General features: G+C 39.7%; 1 protein-coding gene across 5 annotated transcripts; it reads right to left on the bottom strand.

Moving 5' to 3' along the window:
• Positions 1 to 1,967: 1,967 nt before the first annotated feature.
• On the bottom strand, positions 1,968 to 22,519 carry LOC120549540 (phospholipase B1, membrane-associated-like). 5 transcript variants are annotated; one of them, XM_039786542.1, is made up of 14 exons: positions 21,542 to 21,618; positions 21,222 to 21,280; positions 20,480 to 20,547; positions 20,219 to 20,262; positions 19,674 to 19,852; positions 18,628 to 18,679; positions 18,462 to 18,542; positions 16,485 to 16,550; positions 12,353 to 12,444; positions 3,383 to 3,464; positions 3,088 to 3,189; positions 2,799 to 2,892; positions 2,353 to 2,424; positions 1,968 to 2,265 (listed from the first exon to the last, which is right to left on the bottom strand). In XM_039786542.1, exons 6-14 carry the CDS (start codon positions 18,652 to 18,654, stop codon positions 2,231 to 2,233), a joined length of 651 nt encoding a protein of 216 aa, XP_039642476.1. In that variant the 5' UTR covers positions 18,655 to 18,679; positions 19,674 to 19,852; positions 20,219 to 20,262; positions 20,480 to 20,547; positions 21,222 to 21,280; positions 21,542 to 21,618; the 3' UTR covers positions 1,968 to 2,230. The 5 variants fall into 5 exon arrangements, with proteins under 5 accessions (XP_039642476.1, XP_039642473.1, XP_039642475.1 ...); XM_039786539.1 differs by lacking the exons at positions 19,674 to 19,852; positions 20,480 to 20,547 and adding an exon at positions 22,368 to 22,519 and having other exon boundaries at positions 21,542 to 21,647; XM_039786541.1 differs by having other exon boundaries at positions 19,674 to 20,262.
• Positions 22,520 to 23,343: the final 824 nt, after the last annotated feature.

Below are 23,343 nucleotides of genomic sequence, written 5' to 3'. Positions count from 1 at the left end.
AAACATCAATTCTATCTAAATACAGTTCAATTAGAACATGTGGAAAACTACACATATTTAGGTCTCAATATTAGTTCATCAGGTAGTTTTCAAATTGGTGTGAATGAGCTGAGAATCAAATCAAGAAGAGCATTTTATGCAATTAAAAATAAAATAAAAACAGACATTCCAATTAAAATTTGGTTAAAAATATTTAAATCAGTAACAGAACCCATCACTCTATATTGCAGCGAAATATGGGGCCCGCTCAGTAGACATTTAAAGAGACTCTTTCGTTAGATACACCCACAGTTCTTCCCTTGGCAGCAGTACTGTTGATTATTTTATCTCTGACCTTGCCATTTCTAATATCAAGGCATTCACAGTCACTCCCCTTACTCCTCTTTCTGACCATAGTAAAATAACAATCTATCTGAGTAGAGGAAATCTCAAACACAAAGAACCAGATTCTAATAATCTACAAACCTCTACCCAGTCCTACAAATGGACTGCGAGCAGCACTGATCTCTACAGAAAGGTAATGGACAGTCCACAAATCCAATCCTCTTGGGTGATTTTCTTTGTATGTCCTTTCCTTACAGTGAAGAAGGTGTGAATTTAGCTATTAAGTACTATTTTTGACAAGGCAGCAAAACTAACACATTTAAAGAGGAAAAGAAAAACAACACAGGGATCCAAATAACCAAACTGTACACCTTCTCTATGGAGAAACACTAAAAGAATACAAACATTTATTAAGAACAAAAAGGGAACAGCATAACAAAAATCTGATAAACCTAATCAAATAATCAATACAGTCAAATCAATTCTGGGAAAATTGGCATAAACTAAACACAACATCTAAGGAGGAATTAGCAATCCAAAATGGGGATATTTGGACCACTCATTTTACTAACCTTTACGGCAAAATAACAAATAATCCAGGCCAACAGGAAATACAGAGGAAATTAAAACTCCTTGAATCAGCAATTAAAGACCAGAACCGCATTGACACCCTGATTACAGAACAAGAACTAACAGACAAAATAAAAAAGCTTAAACTCCGAAAGGCCTGTGGTGCTGACTCCATTTGGAACTACAGCTCCCGCTTCGGTCCCCCTACAGGTTGTCTCATTGGAACTACAGCTCCCGCTTCAGTACCCCTACAGGTTGTCTCATTGGAACTACAGCTCCCGCTTCGGTCCCCCTACAGGTTGTCTCATTGGAACTACAGCTCCCGCTTCGGTCCCCCTACAGGTTGTCTCATTGGAACTACAACTCCCGCTTCGGTCCCCCTACAGGTTGTCTCATTGGAACTACAGTTCTCTATTGTTGCTTAAAGTTTTTCTAATGGCAGCGAGAATGATGAGTTCATCACGCTTGTTTGACATATTTAGCTCAATCTTAAATCATTTTTAATACATTTTCAGCAAATGTCAGAGAATCACAGGTTTAAAATACACATTTAGGTGTTTATTTTGCTTCACTTTGTCTATTTGCGTTTTGTAGATTTCTCCCAAGGGTATTATAGCTGAGGATTTGATTAGATATTGTGTCTGTAAAATGGTTTCCAAAATAAATGTATGGAATTTTACAATATTTATCTATCTTTTAAAGGCTGTTTGTGTTTTCTTAAAATAAGTTTGTTCTCATACACTGAGCCAGAAATCTCCACTTCAGTAGCACTTACATAGACCAAACGTTTCCAGTTTCATTCCTATCTGTATTCTGAAGCATTTTACAGTGGGGGTTGTTCACATATCATTCAGAGCCTGATTTATAAAAAAATGTATTCCTAAAAATGTGGTGAAAGTGTATTTTTTATGGCTGTTGGCAGTATTTTCTGATTTATGGAGTGATAAAAAGATTCCTTTGACTCTAACATGTCAACAAAATGAAACAAGAATGTTGAACCTGGCTTTATCCAATGTTTATATTTCTGTTCTAGAAATGTATGCAAATTATAGCATAGATAAGATAATGCCTCATTTGCATAAAATTTGAGAAAACTTGTAATGCAAAAAAGAATTGTCCTAATGTAAGTAATCAACTGGGGGAGTTTCATGGGGATATTACATTGTTAGTTAAAATGAGTTTCCCGAGTCTATGTTTTTAGGAGCGGTGGTTCCAGTCTATCCAGGCAGTGTTAGTGCCTTGCTCTGCCTGTTAAACTACACATAATTAAATTAAATACATTAAGAGCAGAGACATGAGCGTCATGGAGAAATGGTTCAGCGTTGGTGCAGACGACTCAACTCGGGGCCTGGTGTAGATGTAAGGATGCTCCTGGAGAAAAGGTAAGACAAAAATGTGCTTACAGGAACTGAATTATCTACAAACACAAATCTCGTCAGCGTGTCAGCCGTGTTGTACCTTTGCTGGGCAGATGAGTTGTATTGGCTCTGAAAATGTCTTTATTGTTTCTTTCCCTCCGACAGGCTGGAACTGGGGAAACATTTTGTTTAATTTTAAGAATTAATATAAAAAACTAAACTTTATGTTACAGTAGATGTAGACAATCTGAGGTTGTTTTTTAAAATCCTTTTCTGCCAGTTAAGATGCGTAAATTCAGTGATAACATATTTCTATATTTTGTTAGGCAACTCTAAATGCATTACATTGAATTTTTCATCAATTCCAAACCCAAAACTATTGATGCAAATATATGTGTCTATATTTAGAGTGACCACAGATGGAATTCAAGGGCCATTATAGGCAGAAACCCTGACCTTATGTAAACCGAACCTTTAGCTAATGAAACCCATCGGTAACAGTTATATAAACATAATTCAACTTTAAACAAAAAAAAAAAACTCCACCATTGTTCCACAGTCCCTTTGCCAGCTCCTCATGTCCCTTAACAGTGAAGTGGAAACAATCTGCTGTGAAGAAGCTCAAGTCAATCGTCCCGTCCTGAAGTTACAGTAAGAGAGAAAACATTAAAACATGTGCATTGTGTGTGTGTGTGTGTCTCTGTGTGTGTGTGTGTGTGTGTGTCTGTGTGTGCGCGTGTCTCTCTCTCTCTCTCTCTCTCTGTCTGTGTGTGTGTGTGTGTGTGTGTGTGTGTGTGTGTGTGTGTGTGTGCGTCTGTGTGTGAGAGAGACTTACAGGAAGTCTTGGAGCACCTGCATTCTCTAAATAAGGTTGCAGAACAACAGCAAAGTCCTTTTTGAAGAAACGCTCACCGTGCAGAAGCCTCTCTAGTCTCCTCTGTAAACAAGGGAAGTGTAAACCCCGCGAGCACGTCAGAGACCGCTATACTGCACATCACCATTATGTTTGTTGCGGGTAGAACAGTGGATAGAATGGAGAGTTGACACAGCATTTTTTACACATAACTGGCATTTTTTAGAACGTCAGTGTGGACAGTTGAATCATCTTGTTTAAGAACGCCTTCACTCGCCTGGAACTGAGCGTTAATCTCAACCAGCTCCTTCAGCTCGGTGGAGTTTTCTTCCGGCTGGACGAGGCACGAGCAGAACCTCCTGGGAGCAGATGATCAGATTATCACACTACTGGATTATCAGATTATCAGATCAATTATGATTTATAATCCTAATCTGAAACCCCTGTTTAGTCACTGTTTTACATCAGCGTATCAGTGGGATTTAGTCTGGAGATTTGGGGATTTTAGAAAATGAGCAGATTATATAAATTTTATCATGTTTTAATGCAATTTCTCTTTAAAGGGTAATTCAAATTTCCTGATACTTTTGGTTTATCAAATCAAGGTACATAAATACATGTTTAACTCAATAAATAATAACAATTACTGGAACATTAAGTATTCTCAAGTAGAATTAAAGTTTGGTATACATCTAAACCTATTTTTCACATTTTAGTAATGATTCTTTGATTAAATCTTTGTCTTATCAGCGTTATAGCTGTTTTTGTGATACATGTATTGATACAATTTGGAAATGGAAATCTAGCAATCTCCGAATCCAATGAGACTTGTTCTGCACAATGGTGAAAATATGATTAACAGCGACAGCTTGAGTAATGAAACAAAGATGTGTTAGCTTAAAAACAATGGAAGGAAGTTTAGACTTTTAGACCCTTTAGACACTATATCCAGTGGTGGAGGAAGTATAATACAGATCCTTTACTTCAGTAAAAGTATTGTAAAATAAAACAATAAAATACTCTGTTACAAGTTAAAGGTGCACTATGAGTTCCTGCATGAGGTCCCTTCTGTTGACGTTCCAAGTAAATTCCAAACAAAACAGAGCAAGCTCGCCCCTCCCCCCATGTTTCCGTAACTGTCAGGACTAACTGACTGACTGTCACTAACCCCCAACCCCTCCCCCAACCATCTTGTCGGTGATTTTAAACAATTAGGAGAATACAAAGAAATGTTACATACTATATATATATATATATATATATATATATATATATAACAATAGCCATAGTTACTACAACTTAAAATAAAACTGTTGTTACAAATGCAAATGCAATGTTCAGTTCTTTTAAATGTCCTTTTGTTCTTAGCTTTGTGTCCAAAGTCCTTTAAATGAGTGCTTTCATGAGCACCACAGTCCCTCACTGAGTGCTTTTAACAACACCAGAGCTGACGCTCCCTTTTTGGTAAGACAGTCAGCGAGTTGAGTTTTTGTGTCTGACCAGAGCACTTTCTTTATCTTCTTACTCTGTACAAGCTCCTTGATGCTGCTTATTTCCAACCTTAGTCGTTTTTCAGTGACCTGTTTTGTTGACTTGAGGGCATCAAACAGAGAGTGATTGTCCGTCACACAGACCAATGGAGGAGCATTAAGTTCAGCATTACCACTTGTGAGCTCAGAAAAGAAGGTAGCCAGAAAAATAGCATTGTCTATTCCATCTGACATGGCCAGAGTTTCCCCTGCCAGAGTACTCCTCACGACACGTCTAATCCTCTTAGATTGCCAACAGAGAGGAGAAAACTTCCTTCCTTCTCCCATGAGTCCGATCAATGTACCCCCCTGCGTACCCCCATCAGGGAGATTTCCAAGAGAAGCATCACTGAAAACAATAACATGTAGAGCATCACTGTTTCCCAAATGGTGAAACCTGAGAGACACTTTTTCAGATTTAAGCTTTCTGAGGACCTAATTTGTCTCATGAATAGACTGGACTGTGGCATCTTTTATATTGGATGCTAGGTTGCTTGCATCAAACATAATGTCTGGTCTAGTTTGTTTTGCAACCCATAGTATCTGTCCTATTTTTGACCTAAGCTGCTCTTTTTACTTTTAACTAACTAACTAACAAAAACCATCTCGTAGGAGCGAAGTTTAACGTTTCATTCAATAAAGTTATGGTACAAAAGGAGCACTAACGCCACAAGTCTTATGTTGACAACGTGGACGCAGATATAGGAAACTCCGAAGGCAGTTGTAATATTTACCTAGCCGGCTAGGCTAATGCTGTTGCGCTAACGTTAGTGAAGCGTCGCCGTAGCGTTAGCTAGCTGTCTAAACTTGTGAAAAGCTGAACAGCATCCCCGTCCAAGTAATAAATAAACACCAGGCAAATATGTTGTTACTGGAGCTATTAGGCTACCATCAAAACTTGAGATATCTAATCATGATATCAATCATATCTATGTGTTTACAACCATCGGGAGATTTCACAGGTGGGACTGGCAAGTTAGCACATAGCTAGCATGATGCCTTGTATTTTCTAGATCTAGATAAGTTTACCGGTACTTATCTGAACTAACGACACGATCACTGTCACTAGATATAAATAAAACATTGACTTTCACTTGGTGCTATTCACGGACAGTAAAAAACCCTCTTCCTCATCCCAGTCAGTCACCATAGTTCTAGTACTAGGCTGATACACGTCTACCCAACGTGACGTCATCACCGAATTGCGGAAAAAAAACACTAATACCAAAAACGACAAAAACCTGACAAAAACTGGCCTTTAACACTATTTGGAGACATTTGTAACAATGATATACATATATTGAGTGCTATATGTACCTATTAATCAACAGTGGTGGTTAACTTGCAACATGGGCTTTAAGAGAGGCATCTCTCTGCACTGCACGTGCTGCTTGCAGCTTGATAGGCTGTAGGTTTTCAATGTAACTATGCTTATGTACGTGAATTACACCATCATTACTAACAAAGTCCATTCCCACATAGCAGAAATTTTTATGTTCCTCACGCCCAACATGGAAAGCAGACTTAAGCGTAGGGATCACTTCTGTTGAGAAAGTGTCCGAGCCTGCCCAAAGAAAGTCATCAACATGACATGCGAGTACTCCAGTCACTTTACACTGTTGATCCAACCAATAAAAAACTGCTGGATCTACTTGAGACATTTTGGCACCAGTACTCAGCATTATTTCTTTCACCTTGTTGTACCAATACAGTGATGCAGCTGCAAGGCCATAGACACATTTGTTAAGTTTCCATAGAATATGTTCCTTTCCTGCTTCAGGAGGGGGCCGGACATAAATTTCTCTGGACAACTCCATGCCCTGTAAGAAAGCGGACTTTATGTCCATAGAATGGACTTGCCACTTGTTTTGACAGATGACTGCTAATAATAACCTGAGAGATTCAGAAGCACAGGTTGGGGAATCTTTCTGCAGCTCGTGAATATTAAGCTCTTCAAAACCCCTGGCTACGAGTCGTGAGTTTCTTTGAGAGTGCAGACCCACCTGGTAGAGACAGACTTTTTACCTGCATTATTAACTTCCTCAAATACATTGTTTTTGTACCAACTCATTATTTCGTCCTGTTTGGCTGCATCAAATGAAATGTCTTTTGTTATAAGAACATCAGTCTCCATTTCAGATTCAATGTTAAAGGGATACTTCACCGATTTAGCATTCAGCTTTGTATCATTAGAAACCCGATAGTATTTCTGAATGACCGTACCTCCCTCCCTCATGTCCCCCTGAGACAAGAGATTTCTGCATTTGGGGCCTGGAAAAAATCTTCCGATGACGTAAAATGACGATTTTTGCGTCATTGGAAGATTTTTGGGGCCAGAGGCAAAGGACTACAGCCAGTAGTAGGATCTACTGCCGTATGTTTTCAACACCCAGCCCGGGTTGGACTGCCGAGTCTGGCCGAGGTATTCGGTCGAAAACGACGGTCAGCCATCTTGAATCTTCGCTAAACAGGCTTTCGGTTTTCAGCAGAAAACATTTACAACAATTATCTGCATTCAAACTACCGGACGTGTGTACCACCGGGATACATCGGTACAGATCGGAGAATATGCAGGAAATGTTATTACAGACAGAATACTCGGCACACTACGTGAGCTTCGCCTGCACGGAGACCAGCGGTGTCGCTCAATGCCGCTAGCCGGCTAGGGGACATCCTCATCGGCTAGGTGGAAAGCTAACGCTAGCTGTCCACCTGTCCCAGCCATCCTGCTTGCAAGTGTCTGCTCATTAAACAACAAGCTGGATTACATCCTCCTTCAACGAAACTCCCAACGTGAGTTCAGTGACTGCTGTGTTTTTGTTGTTGTGGAAACATGCCTGAACAACAGTGTACCGGAACCGGGACTATCCAGCTACCAGGCTGCTCTCGCCGGCCCGTGGAGGTGGACTGGTGTAGAAATAAAATCCAACTAGCTACTGCTAACTGCTGGTGGAGCTTGTGACTGTTAAATGCCGACCATTCGACATGCCACGCTAATTCACGCCTGTGTTTATACTCTGTGTTTAGCTACACCAATGCTAGTATGCGTTAGCTGAACTTTACGGATCCTGCTTGCAAGTGTCATTTAGACCACAAACTGGACTACATCCAACTTCAACGACACTCCCAACGTGAGTTCAGAGACTGCTGTGTTTTTGTTGTGGAAACATGCCTGAATAGTGTACCGGACTGTCCAGCTACCAGGCCTGCTAGCCCTTCGAGCTAGAGATGCTCTGTCGCCAGGTAAAAGAGGTGGGCTGTGTTAACAAGGAGTGGTGCAGAAATTTGGTGATTTGTATCCATTTAACTGCTAACTGCTGGTGGAGTTTGTGACTGTTAAATGCCGACCATTCTACATTACACACTAATTCACGGCTGTGTTTACGCTCGGTGTTTACAGCCCACCAAGCGCTAATGCTAGTATGCGTTAGCTGAACATTACGGAGCCTATAAAGTGTGTGTACTAAATGTAGCCTGTTTCGTATGTCGTTTTTATATAATGTCGTTTTTATATATGTTAAATGTGTAACACCACTTGAGTCATGATGAAACGTTGTTTCGTGTATATGGTTGAAATGACAATAAAACACGCTTGAGTTGAGTTGAATGCCTCTGTCGGTCTGTCCGGGTCTGTCAAGCGGTAGGCGTGGCTTGGGAGTGGACTCAAAGCAACGAAGCAGGTGCATTCTGGGATTTTGTGTTTTTCATCCATATAAGACCAAAACACATTTTCTGGCTTTTCTCGGCCTAGAAGGCACCAATTTCAATTTTTTTTTCACATTTCTACTACATAAGTGACCCAATTTAAAGATATATTCAGCTTTCCAGCGGTGAAATATTCCTTTAAGATTATCAACACTTGACATATCAACTGACTCCTTTTGCCCATCACTGCCATCAGGTTCAACATGTTGTATATTAAACTTTGAGCCTTCCAGAAGCCTTGCCTGCTCTGCCTAAAACCATGGCTCTCTGTAGGCGACTATCATCAGGTTTCTTAAATGTTACAGTCTGTCCTGTTTTTAACTTTACACCAGCAGAAGAGACAGAGTTACCACAAACATTGTGATCTGTTTCAGTTTGTGTTATTGTAGGATGAACCACTTCTCCTGTGTTCTTCCCCCTGTCACCGGTGTTGCCCTGTTTGCTGTCTGGGTTTTCTTCACTATCTGAGCTTTCTGCTACATTGTTTAAGCTGCCTATGTTGCTTGCTGTCTCTATGCTGTCTTGCACAGTTGGCTTATCCTGAGATTCCTGTGTGTTTACCTTACAGAGCCTGGATTGGTGCACTCTAACTAGAATCCCCCCATGTCTTACAAACACAACAGCTCCATCCTGACCAATAACTATACCTGGTCCCTTCCACTCAGGACAGTCTGCTCTTTTGTAATAAACCTTGTCTCCTGTCACATACATGTCATCTGTGGGCCTGAGCTGCTTCCTCATTGCCCTTCTTATCCGCTCAGAAGACTCGGCCTCTGTGAATGCTTTCCTAGGAGCATGTAAAGCTGAAATGTGTTCTCCTACTCTAGCACTCATGGTGGTACCCTCTAGAGCAGGTAGTTTATCAACTAATACAGATGAAAGGATAGGATTCCGTCCAATCACTAATTGATATGGACTGTAACACTGAACATTCAGCATACTGTTCTTAGCAATGAGGGCCCAGTCAAGGGCAGTGTGCCAGTCACATCCATTCTCTCGTTTGACCTTCTGGTTGATCTAAGTCAGTGTTTGGTTATGTCTCTCGAGTAGTCCGTTGCTCCAGGGACTGTATCCTGCTGTTGTTTTTGTCTCAATGTTAAAGTTTTCAGCCATGTCTCTGATCTCTTCATTGTTGAATTCTCCACCGTTGTCACTGTACAGCCTCTTAGGGGCGCCATGGACACTAATCCAAGTATGAATGAAAGAGTTGACAATTTCAGATGACTTTCTTTGTTTTGTTTCCTGCGCTGAAACGTGTGAAGTGGTCAATGATCTGAAGATACCATAAACCTGGTTCCAACTCATGCAGATCCATGGCCACCGTCTCGTTATATTCCGACGCCAAGAGCTGCCCCATAGCAGGCTTCGGCTTTGTCTTTTTGTACTTCTGGCATACATCACAGTCATAAACTATTTGTTGTAAGACAGTAAAGCATTCTTTGTCTTTATTTCCTGAACTGTTAATGAGCCTCTGTAGTCTGTCTGCAGATGCGTGACCAAACTGTTTATGGAGCTTCAGAAGGACTTTACGTTTCTCATCTGGAGACATATTTTCTGTTACTGTTAGGACTTTCTCTTCAGTTGAACCTTTTTCAGTTTCTCTGTCTCTGATGTCGACACAGTAATGTCCAGAACTAGTGAATTCAAGAGGTATGGATTGTTTGCACTGCACTGTCCTTTTCCATGTCCAAAATGGTCCCTGCTTTTTTAAGGGACGTTTTACTCAGCAGGAGCGGAATGTCAACCTTGACAACTTCAGTTTCAATGTGGCATTTTGTCAGTCCTATCTTAGCTGGTAGTTTCACATTTTTTGTGGAATACACCAAATTGCCATCTCCAAACCGAAAAGGTCTGCAACTGGGAGTTTCTGTTTGCATCAGTCTGTTCACCTGATCTGGGGTGAGGTCATCAATATAGCGTTCCAGCCATTTCTCCCCACACACAGTACGGGTACAGGCAGTGTCAATAATCGCAGATCCCAATGATTCAGTCATAAATATCTCAGCGTCTGACATTGAGGCCTTTGTAAACAATGTAATGTTACATTCCTCTACATTCACATCTTCAGTTATTCTTACTTGTTCAGTTTTCTTGTGAGGACAGTCTTTAGCCCAATGAAACGTGCATTGGGAAATAGCACATCTGGACCTCTTACCGAACTTATCCAGTGGATTAGTCCCCAGTAATGGCTGCTTCAGTTGTCCACTTTGCCATGTTGCGTTCCGTTTTCCTCTTCCTTGTGGTCTTTGTTCTGTGAAAAATGCCACGTCCTGATTCATTTGTATTCCGTTTAATGAACCTGTCGTTTTCCCTCCGAAAATCCTTTTTAGAGCCGACTTCATGGAGGAGAACTTCAACTCCGTGCAGGCCGTCAGTGCTAGCTGTCTGCTTTTCTCATCGAGACACGCCGTGTCTAAAAGCTTAAAAGCCAGCACAGCATCAGAGAGCGTCATATTATACTTTTTCATCCGGTTGTATCGCTGTTCGAAGTCAATTATGTAGTCCATCATAGAAGCGGCACTATCTTTCGTTATGCCATCAAAATAAGAATAGGCTTCATATGCGCAGTCCTTTTCCTCCTTTAGGAACACGCCGTCCACCTTAGCAAGCAAGGTTTTCATACCGTCTTCACTGTCCAAATCTTCCGCGGGTATTTCCGTCGCTGTTTCACGGGCTCTCCCCTCAAGCCCCAAGGCAACAGCAAGGGCTTGTTTCTTTTTGTCGAGGTCGGTAACCCTCGTCCAGATATTGACTTCATTTTTCCAACACTCGTATGGCCTGGCTTCATCAAACTTCGGCGGAACTTTATAACTAGCTGCCATCTTACAACCATCCTCTGGTACCAATGTTACTCCTAATAAACACGACATTTAATCAGTTCAGACTTTTATTAAGTGTACAGCTAGCTAGGATACATATGTCCGTCATCTTCCACACAAACAACTACCCACCGTCCCACGCATGCGCTAACCTGCACACACACCGGGAAAAACCTTCTGCCGTAGTGAACAGTGTAGAGGGGGAATAACATGTTAACAATGCCTACGATTTGAGACAAAAATGAAAAAAACTCATAGTGCACCTTTAAAGTCCTGCATTAAAAATGTTACTTCAGGAAAAGTATAGAAAGGTCCCCTGTGACTGTTATACCAATATATATTATATTATTAGATAGATAGATAGATAGATAGATAGATAGATAGATAGATAGATAGATAGATAGATAGATAGATAGATTGGGAAATTCAAGAAAAAAGGCTTCACAAATTTGTGTGTCATCCGTTTGCAGGGCCATGATTAGATTATTATTACTCATGCATTAATGTGAAAGCAGGATTCTACTGTTGGAGTTGGAATCTGGAGTCATCTGTAGATTATTTTCTCTATTAATGGATAGATTGTTTGGTTTGTAAAAAAACTAAAAACAGTGAAAATAGTGAGAAATGTTCGTCACAATAACCCCGAGCCCAAAGTGACACCTTCACAGTCCAAACCTCAACATTATTACTAATACATTTCAATTATTAACATTATTAAAAGGAGAAATCTTCACATTTGTGAAGCTGGAACCATGAAATGTTTAGACAAGAAAAATGAAACGGTAAATAAAATAGTTGCCAATACAGTTTCTATTTAATCGCCTCATCGTTTTTACTTGTATAAACTGTTTGGGTAGTTTAATTTATGACAAAACATCATATTTTATAAACTCTACGTCCGTTTTGTATAAAACAATCTGAATTAGTCAAGTTCCTAAAGCTGTCAAATGCATGTAGTGGAGTAAAAGGTCCAATACTTGCCTCTGAGATTTAGTGGAGTAGCAGTATAAAGTGGCACAAAATGAAAATACTCAAGTAAAGTTTTCTCTCGTTCTCTTGTACTTGAGTAAATGTACTTAGTTATATTCCACCGCTGACTGATCTTGAAATGTAATATTTGGTGGTAATAGTTCGATTCTGCAGTCTGACTTGAGAGGTTTACATTAACAGGTCAATAAAAAAAGGCCATGTCACTTTTGAAGCTGACAGCCTGGAGTCGGTCTCTGAACTTCTCTGAGAGGTCTCATGGGAAGAATCTGCACCACGTTCACCATTGTCCTGGGGATCTGAAACCAGAGCAGTCAAGACAAGTCAGTCTTATTTACATAGCCAAATATCACTGGAGTGGCTATTCCGTTTCAAAATGATAGCCACTGCCCCAGCAATAGAAGAGCGGTTTTAACGCACCTTTGTTCCTTTGTTGTTGATCCAGGCATGCGGTTATTGTTTGAAAATAATAACTAAACACAAATATCCTACCTATAGAAATAAATCTTTATCATCCTACTAAAACGTTGTAGGCTAATGTTGCATGTGTGTTGTAATGGGAAATCAGGGAAAATAAACAGTACTGATGGTTTCTTAAATTATATCAAATAAGATGAAACAGGATGACTAGATGTGGTTAAAAAACTGTGTTTGGTCTAAACTAAAGCTAGGACTTCCAAAAAACCTGTGTTTCCAACTTCTCCTTATCATTATATATACCACACCCAAAATTACTATGGTGTGGGCGATTTGCAAATCAGTGGCATAACTGTCAATCAAAATCAGTGGATCAGAACTATAACCAAAATATGGGAAGTCTTAAAATAATAACTATTGTTCTTTAAATATAAACAAAAAATACTTTTTTGGCTCCTACAATCACAAATCACAAATCTGCCTCAGAGGGGTTACAAGCTGCACAGCATACGACACCCCCTGTCCTTTCCCACCCTCACGGCGGATAAGGAGTAAGGACAATCTCCTAAAAGAAACCCCTTTAGTAGGGGGGAAATGGAAGACGCCTCAGACAGAGCAACAGACGAGGGATCCAGACACGCACACAATAGATGTTGTGTGTACACAATAGACCAACATCTAACTATAAATCGTGTGTGTGTGTGTGTGTGTGTGTGTGTGTCTTTGAAATATCTCATAAACCATTCACCCAATCTACTTCACACTTGGTTTTCTTGGTACCCTATGAACTTGGAATTTGGAGCAGTTTGAACAACGTTGGATATTGGATATTGGATATTAATAAACTGTGAATAAAACTAAATCTGCAACATTCTCTGTCAGGTAAGTGTAGTAGAATGTTTTCCTCTGAAGTAGAAGTAAACAGTAAATCATATTACTCATACTAAGTGCTTTGGGGTCCTTCTGTTAGTACTTTTTCGGATACAGTGGTTCTGGAGAAAGCTACAAGAAGCAATACCACAGGCCCAGCAATCAGCCTGTTTGGAACGGGCAGTGCACTGGTATGATCAAATGACAATATAGACAATGCAACTTCTCTTGCCCCCGTCGGAGAATGTTTGGCGATGATTTGATTGTGCCGCCTGCCAATCTAGAACTGAGTCGGTGCTTGGCGCTTTTTTCCGACATTTCTTACACTTTTGATGCTTTTGACGGTTTCAGCGTTTTAGTTTTTAGGTTTTGTTTACGTTTTTGATGCGTATCAACTTTAAACTTTTAACTTTGCAGTTATTTCCTGTTTTATTTTGTAGTGTGTTTTCTCCTCTGTCATGTCTTGTTTAACTTCCTGCCTTGTGTTTTCCTGTCTTTGTGATTGTCTGACCCGCCCAGAGGGCTATTTCACAAAGCCAAGATAAGGGATTAAGCTGGGATTTCCCAGTTATCCAGGCTCAATTTAGCTTGACTCGGTTTCACAAAAGCAGAGGCACCTAACTTACCATGGAGATTTATTCTGTACAGCTAGCCTGCTCCCGACCAGGCTAACAGCCAGGATTTATTTAATCCTGGAACCTTTTATGCTCACTCAGCAGTGGTTTTACCTTATTATTATCAGCCTGCATTAAAATACAACAGGTGCATATTGCTGTTCATTTAAGTACTGTTATTATTTAAAGTTGTTGTGACAATTATTTTTTTTTATAATTATTCATGTGACAGTCATTGTTAGTGTTATATTGCTGTATGAAGACTGCTGTTCATGTTGTTGTTAGAAGTTTGATATAATATATTACGGCAGTTGTTGAGATAATTAGAGTTGCCAAATGTGTTTTAAAAGAAGTCTGTTATTAAGGGCAATATATGAAGTGCTGTACATGTGTGTTTCTATAGTGGACCAATGCACTTTAATTTATTTTAGTTGATTAATTTATTTGTATTCTTCAACGACTATAATTTGGGAGGATTGTACAATTTTAAGAACATATCCTAATTGTAAAAATCCTCCCAAATTACAGTCTTAGTTCACTGGACCAATAACTATATAGTGTAGGCTACTGTAGATTCATGTAACAACAGGGAGAGGACACCCCAATGGTTTTTGACCTTATATTTTGCTGGGGGGGGAAGTAACTGATGAATATTACTCTGTTACAGTCATGTTTACAGTGTGCATGAAATGTATCACTTAATTATCTTTATAGTTTCTAGATTTTAGAGTCCAATTTCTTCAGTGTCTTTCTTTTCTATGTCCAGGGACCAAAGCATATAATGTGTAGAGAAGGAAACTCGTGGCAGATAACAGCTGACCGACTGAATGATCTAAAAATATACATGCATGAACTACTGCTTTTAACTGAAACTATTCAATGAGTCACTGTCATTTGCAAAAACGAACAGTTGTACACTTTGCATTAAAAGCGAGCAGTGGAAGTTAATATGACTCAGGTAATTTATATGTAAGCCCATGAGAGAGAGAGGGAGGAACAGAGTGAGAGAGATATTTACGCATCATATTTTAGCGTTGTAGAAAATTGATCTTCATGGTAAATTTCCTGAGGAACATAATCTTCTGCTTACTTTTAAGGCAAAGAGTACAACGGTTCATTTGTGCAAATGATGAATAGCCTAACTCCTTGAATTGTATGATTATGAAGGGTTCAATTCAGAGCAGTGGTCAGTAAATGTATATATTTAGGTCACTTACGCATTCAGTCGGTCCGCGGTCATCTGCCACGCTTTCTCTCGCTGTTTCATTACAAATAATGTGTTTCATGTCATCATACTTCCACAAGAAGCTGCTGCTCACTCTGTATAAAGTATGTACAATGCGTATTCTCCATTTAAACATCAGTATCTGTTATCGACCTTGTGGTCTGTTTAGGAAAGCCGTGTACACCCATCTATCCGAATTACTTCAGCCTGGCTCGGCCTAGTCGCTCCTCCTCAGCCTGACTTGACCTAGTCGCTCCTCCTCAGCCTAACTCGACCTAGTCGCTCCTCCTCAGCCTAACTCGACCTAGTCGCTCCTCCCCAGCCTGACTCGACCTAGTCGCTCCTCCCCAGCCTGGCTCGGCCTAGTCGCTCCTCCCCAGCCTGGCTCTACCTAGTCGCTCCTCCTCAGCCTGGCTCTACCTAGTCGCTCCTCCCCAGCCTGGCTCTACCTAGTCGCTCCTCCTCAGCCTGGCTCGACCTAGTCGCTCCTCCCCAGCCTGGCTCGGCCTAGTCGCTCCTCCCCAGCCTGACTCGACCTAGTCGCTCCTCCCCAGCCTGGCTCGGCCTAGTCGCTCCTCCCCAGCCTGGCTCGGCCTAGTCGCTCCTCCTCAGCCTGGCTCGGCCTTCGTGAAATGCACCAAGCCAGGATGCACACATTAGACTAGGTCAAGCCTCACTTTATCGGTTATCCTGGATTTATATATTCTGCTTTTGTGAAACAGCCCCCAGATGTGTTTCACCTGTTCTTGAGCCCTCGTGTCACGTGTCCCTTGTTTCACCCTCGTTACCTCGTGTATTTAGTCTCTGTGTTGTCTTTGTCTGTCGTCAGATCATTGTATTGTATTGTCTGTGTGTGTGTGTAGTCTACCCCGTTTGTCTCGGTGTTCCAGTTTTTTGTGATTCCTGGTAATTTGGCTCCCTCAACCTTTCTTGGAGGCTATTTTTGCCTGCTTACTTGAGGAGTCTTTTTTTTTTTTGTACCCTTTTGATTTACTAAATCTTCAAACTCAACATTCATTCTCTGCATTTTTGGGTCCATCATTTCTCTAAAACCTGACAAAGAGATCAAATCACCAGAGTCCTAATATATTAATAGAAATTGTTTGTTTTTTTAAACTTTTGATTTAGGTTGACCCACTTTGTTTCCTGGTGTGTGATGATGAGGCTGCTGGACTTCTAATGGCTGATCTGGTTTGGAGTTCTAAAATCTTACCTCCTTCATCATCATGTCCAGAGCTTCTGTCATGTAGTGAATGAAGCTGTCAGGGGAGAACAGAGTCTGTGGAGAGTAGAGAGGACAGATTTAATTAGTTCTAGTCTCTTTTTTTATTATTTTTGTACACTTAACTCATTCATCTAAATGCTCAGTGTTTAATTACTAATTACTAATAAACAAATTACTACTAGTTTTCTGGTTATAGGTGTTGACAATTCATCACTGAGTGTTAGATATGACTCATATACATCACAACACTGCACTAAATGCAACTTGCACAAACATAGGTTTGACTTACATCTTTATGAAGACTATTTAAGTAGGTTGTACATTTTTATTCGCCCACTTGTACATACGTTTGTACATTCTTTTCTTTGTATTTTTTTATCTTTATTTTTGAATAGTTGTGCTTGTATTCTATCCTATTTATTATTTCTTGTATATTCTGTATGTGTGCTGTATGTCTTATGTTTTGCTGCTGTAGCACTGATATTTCCCAAAATGGGATCAAAAGTCAATCTAATCTAATCTATACTTTTCAACGCTACCAAATAGTTAGAGGAGTTTTTGTCTCCCATGATAATCACGTAACATTCTGTCCTGATGAGGAGAAAACTGGGCAGAAAACACTTTTTAGCGTGACATTTATCAAATGTAAAGAGTTCAAGTTAATACCAAGCTGGAAAGCAATGTTTCTCTGTTTTCTCTGGTTAAAGGTTTCATCTCTGACCACACCCTGTAACCACACCCAACAGGAACGTCACAGTCAACTGACACAGCAACACGTTACATTTCAATTTGAAAGGGATAGTTTGGTGAAGCAGGCGGGGGCACGACACAGAAGATAAGCAATGTCCTGCTGTAGACGGGGGTAGCAGCTTTCTTTTTAAAGATTATTTTATGGGCATTTTTAGGCCTTTATTTGATAGGACAGCTTAGACATGAAAGGGGAGAGAGAGTGGGAATGAAATGCAGCAAAGGGCCGTAGGCCAGAGCCGAACCCGGGCCCGCTGCGCAGAGGACTGAGCCTCCGTAAATGGGTGCGCGCTCTACCAGGTGAGCTAAACAGGCGCCCAAGCTAAATGTGACACCTAAAAACATCTATATTTTTGTATTATTGTGTGACTTTGGTGTTTTAAATGGTTAGGAACTAACAAAACTAACCAACACACTAAACAATGGAGGCAGCGGTAGAGCAGCAACTCTCATGTTCGGTGAGGTCAAATGACAAAGGATGTCAAAGGAGTCTGGTGGCTTTAAAGAGAGCAGAGATAACGGCTTCAGTTCTTCGTTGTAAAGGGCAGTCTGACAGTAAGGTAAAGCGCTGAAAATATTCTAAATATAGTGTACACATACTGTAGACGTTTTTAGGTGTCTAAAATGCGTTTATTTGCTGCCCCCGTCCACACAGGACATTGCTTAGCTTCTGTGTCTGAACTTATGTCTACTTCTCCTAACTGGGGCCGGGCTAGTCTCGCATTGCCAGACCTTCCTCGACAGTGCTGTGGTGGAGGGTCTGGCTAGTCCACGCAACATTCCGAGATGGGTGAAAAACGTGCTGTGGTTTATTGGTATTTCTTTAAACCAATCACAATCATCTTGGGCGTCTAAGCGCCAGACGGAGCAACGGTGCCTCTGCAAAATAGCCTCGGGAAGGAACTTGTTTTGGTGGAACATGTGTACGTTCAAAAGTTGTTTTAGTCATGCAACAGAAAACTCCAATTGGACAGATAGTCTAGCTAGCTGTCTGGATTTACCCTGCAGAGATCTGAGGAGCAGGTAACCATAGTCCTCCATAGTCCACAAAGAAAAAGGAAGGTGACGGACATGCGGCCGTACTGAGTGAAATCTGACGGAATTTTCCGGGTGCGACGGACCAATCCCAGAAGTGGAACGTTGTGGATATAGACTAGGGGCGGTCCGACTGCCCTCTACTGGAACAAATACAGACTTCTCAGAAAACAAATGTCTTACTTTGTCTTTGCAGTAATCGCAAATGTCGTTCATGCCAATCAGCATTGTCACCACCTTCCAGTCCTCTTCGAAGTTCAGACCCTGAAGAAGAAGTTTTGGTGGTGAATGTCGCAAAATCAAGATCATTAATCATCTCGTAGGCAGAGTGATGAACGCTGGGACTTACTGGATAAGACTTGAATGTGTCTATCATGTTTCTGATCTGATCTGAGATGTTTCTGTAGACACACACACACACACACACACACACACACACACACACACAGTGTGAAGCCACCAGTTACATCAACATCAATAAAACATTATCAAGACCTTCAAGGAAAATATTTTGAGGACTTACTAAATTACAGTTGCATGAATAATAATTATTTTAATTATACCCTTTTTTCAAGATTATTTTTGGGGCATTTTTAGGCCTTTATTGACAGGACAGCTGAAGAAATGAAAGGGGAGAGAGGGGGGATGACATGCAGCAAAGGGCCGCAGGTCGGAGTCCAACCCGGGCCCACTGCGTCGAGGAGTAAACCTCTATATATGGGCGCCTGCTCTACCAACTGAGCTATCCGGGCACCCAATTATACAGAGATATATAGAGATAATTTTTGGAACAGCATCCCAACAAACATTAGAGAATGTCCAACTTACTGCACATTTAAAAAGCACCTTAAACAACTTCTTAAAAGTTCCCAGTTATGTCATCATTTTGACTAATTTTATTGATGTAATTGCCTGAATGTGTGCTAATGTGTTTTTTTTTTTTTGATATTGTATATTGTTATATTCTTTTGTGTTGCATTATCTTGTATGTTGTTGTCTTCCTGCCTCGGGACTACAGGTGAAAATTAGCATTTATGCTATAACCTGGCTCATTTACAGTCTGTACAGAAATGTTACATTGTTCATTAATGTGCTCTGTCCCGAATAAATAAATAAAAATACCCTATTTAATGATTTACTTAATCATATTAGTCTGGTTTACGCTGTCTACATAGACTGTAATTTAGTCTTTAATTGCTCTTGTATAGTTCCTATTTTTTTATTTATATTCTTATTTTAGTTTATATAGCGGCATATATCCATATTTGTCTGTACTTAGCGTAATGAATTTCCCCTCTCTTTTTCATACAGCCGTAAAGTTACACTCTTTTTTTATAGACACTCAAAAACTCAAATATTCCCCCAAATGTAAATGGAAAAAGAAGAAACAAATACCAAATTGAGTCCGAGAATAATCTAAGCTGTTGTGTGTGAGTGTCCAGCGGAGTCTTTCAGCGTGTTGTGGCTGGTGACGGCGAAGTTGAAGCCGGTCTCGTTGACCGTGGCTGGCTGACCGTGGAAGGTCCTCACCGGGGATGGACCCAGCAGTTTGGGATTGAAGAGTTTGAAAATATCTGGACCACACGAGATGTGATTTCCTCAACTGATACCTCCAACATTTACCAAACCATTTTCTTTTTTTCATAAAGACACTGATTGTTATGGCACAACAAGCCAAGTCATCCTGGAATAATGGGCCTTTAGTTTTAGTTTTGCAAACATCTTCTTGGAGTCAGAAACAATCTCAATCTCAGCCAAAGAATCACAGATGTTGCATCATTTAAAAAAAAAAAATGGATATTCATTCATTCATTAGATAGTTATCTAACTATCCTAGGCCGGGCTAATCTAACTTGCTGACCCAGATAGCTGAGTTCTTTTGGCTTTACAAATTGTAATGAGATTATTCCTGCTAATCTTCTTGCTATAAACTAACTTACTTGCCAGTGTGATGACATTTTGATAAGTTCCATATCCTCCAATGCTGTAAGCAGAAGAAGGGAGAAGAGAGAGTCTGTAATGAAAGTTCCACCAATAATAACATAAAACAACAGGTATAATGTGACTGGCAAGATAAGATGAAGTTAAATGAAAAAACAATAAGCGTTTAGAGCCAGTGACAGATTAGTATAAATCCCCTAATGATAAACTTTGACAGGAAACTGATGGAGCATTTGGCTGGAGCTGTGGTGCTGATTTACCTCCAAGACACTTGGCGAAATTCAAAAGGTATTGATAAGATCGTAGAACCAATGGCCCCGATAGCTGTCTGCAATAAAGACACATACAATATTCTTAATGAAGAGAAAAACGCCAATAGTAATTGTTTACCCAGTGTACTGCAAGCCTGGTGGCCCACTGGGCCTAAATTGCCCCCCACCAGGACTAAGTCTCTGGGAATTCTTTTTAAACGCATTTTAAAGACTTTTAAGAGTTTGTATTGTTTCTGGTGGTTTCATTCTTAATTTCAATTCAATTCAATTCAATTCAATTTTATTTATAGTATCAAATCATTAAGTTATTATTATTTAGTTTCCTTGAGCCTGTAATGCTTTCTAAAGGATTCCACCATAAGATGTAATGGTTTCTACTATAAGCTGTAATGGTTTCTACTATAAGCTGTAATGGTTTCTAATGGTTTCTACTATAAGCTGTACTGGTTTCTACTATAAGCTGTAATGGTTTCTAATGGTTTCTACTATAAGCTGTGATGGTTTCTAATGGTTTCTACTATAAGCTGTAATGGTTTCTACTATAAGCTGTACTGGTTTCTAATGGTTTCTACTATAAGCTGTGATGGTTTCTAATGGTTTCTGTAAGGATTTCACTGCCAATACAAACCTAAACAGTTCCCAGTAAGATGATTAAAGATAAATGAATTGGTAACTATTTATATTTCTCCTTTTCTACTATTTTTCAGGAAAGAAACACCACTTCTCTCACAGTTAAAGAGTCTCCCAGTGCAGCGATGACTTTGACATCTGCAGCTCTGACATATTCCACTGGAACAGAAGACAAACAAGAAAACTCATGAAGAGGAGCTGTGATAACCTTTTTCTTTAGTCCTTTAAGAAGTCTCCATGCATTTCCTCATGCAGGAATGGAAATGTTCATGTGCCTTACATATTGCAAAGGATCTTTCAATAAAACAAATCTTTACAAAATAAAAGCCTATACAATCTGTATGTCTCTCACATTAAAGGGAAAAGGGGACCAAAACTTTCCAAATATGGACAAACGTGTTGGTTATAGGTGACACTCACCTGAGGTTGGGACGGTGGGAGACGGACTCATATCAGGGCAGCGGAACGGAGGATGTAACCCACGCTGGAGAAAATCTGTTCCTAAAAAATCTGTTCCTAAAAAATCCTGCAGGGAAAGAAAAAAAACTCAAAACAACCCAAATTTTACTTTAAAAACAACCAAAGAGATGTCTAAAACCAAAAATATAGGGCCTTCAAATGAATGAGTTACAAAGTAAATGAAATGCTGCTGCATCCTTTTTCTGACTCATTTTCTGTAGATGAGGTTAGTGAATAGGTCTGATATTCAATATAAAATCCAATACTGGGGCGCCCGGATAGCTCAGTTGGTAGAGCGGGCGCCCATATATGGAGGTTGGCTCTTCTGCGCAACGGGTCCGGGATCGGCTCTGACCTGCGACCCTTTGCTGCATGTCATTCCCCCTTCTCTCTCTCCCTTTTCACGTCTTCAGCTGTCCTGTCAATTAAAGGCCTAAAATGCCCAAAAAATTATCTTTAAAATAATAAAAAATCCAATATTGGCCTTATACATTTCAGTTGCAGTAATGATTGATATATCTAGGACTATCTTACAGTCAGTTTCAAAGTGTTTAGACTTTTATTTAACTTACGGTGACGGACGGTGACCTCAACAGCAAAATAACTGCTTTGAAACCATATATATATATATATATATATATATACATATAGTATAGAATAGTATAGTATACATGTGATAATATATAAGACTGGTACTAAGAGTGAACATGTAGACCAGAAAGAAACTGGTTTTGTTGTAATGTCATGCAAGTAATACAGTGTTAAATGATTTAGATGGAGACAATACCTGGTTGAAATCTTCTTCTTCCTTTAAAGTGTAGCCTGCAAGAGAAAAGAAAAAGTATATATAAAAGTATGTTCCAGATACTGCACCCTGGTTCCAGTCCACTCTGTGGAAGAGCTGGCACGCTGTAAAACAACTAATGAGAAGAGGTGCTTTTACTGTGTTTCAGAAACTCCTCACATTCCTCCACGGTGCTGATATAGTCTAACACATACCGTCTGCATGACATGTAGCAAATACACAGACTGTTAACAGCACACATCCTGTCAACATGTTGTCGTCTTTCTCCCTAAATGAAAAAAAAACTAAAATGGAATTAAAAATAATGAGTTGTGGTGCTGGTCGGAAGCTTTATTGGTGTTAAAATAACCTTTGTAATGAGTGCTGATGAACCTTATCTTTGACCTTTGTAGTCATTAATGCAACCAAAGCCACCCAGGCACAGTCCGACAGGGGATCCTCCCTTTGTAATTGCCAGAAAGTCCAAATTAAAATGCCCATGTTGTCTAGATGGTCTTTAATTCTTCGACTCAGTAAATTGTCTGATTCTAAACATGACTTTTCTCCCTGGACGAATAAGATAGGTAAAACGTAGCGTTGCTTGAGTCAGTTTCAAGTCTAAAAAGAGAAAAAAAACACCAAGTCAAGTGTCAATCATGTTCATGTCTTATTTTAAAAGAGCTAAACTTTCTTATTATCTGAATCGTTTGGTTTTTTTATTTAATAAGAAATGAAATAAGATACCACCTCTAAAAAACTTTGTTTACTGCATCTCATCTGCTGATAAAGACTGTAATACTTGTTTAAACATAGCCTATGTAAAAAGTGGACCTTAAATTATTAAATTAAATTTAAAATTTTATTTTAAATTACATTTAAAATATAAATTACATTTAAAATTTAACTTCTCCAAACTTTGAATAGGATTTGGATTTTAAAATTATTATTATTATTTTTTAAGAACTGTAAAGGGAAAATG

This window comes from Perca fluviatilis, chromosome 20, assembly GCF_010015445.1.
Source record: "Perca fluviatilis chromosome 20, GENO_Pfluv_1.0, whole genome shotgun sequence".
NCBI classification, from domain to species: domain Eukaryota; kingdom Metazoa; phylum Chordata; class Actinopteri; order Perciformes; family Percidae; genus Perca; species Perca fluviatilis.
The sequence above is the reverse complement of the archived record's forward strand: the minus strand, read 5'-3'. Positions and strand labels throughout refer to the sequence as shown.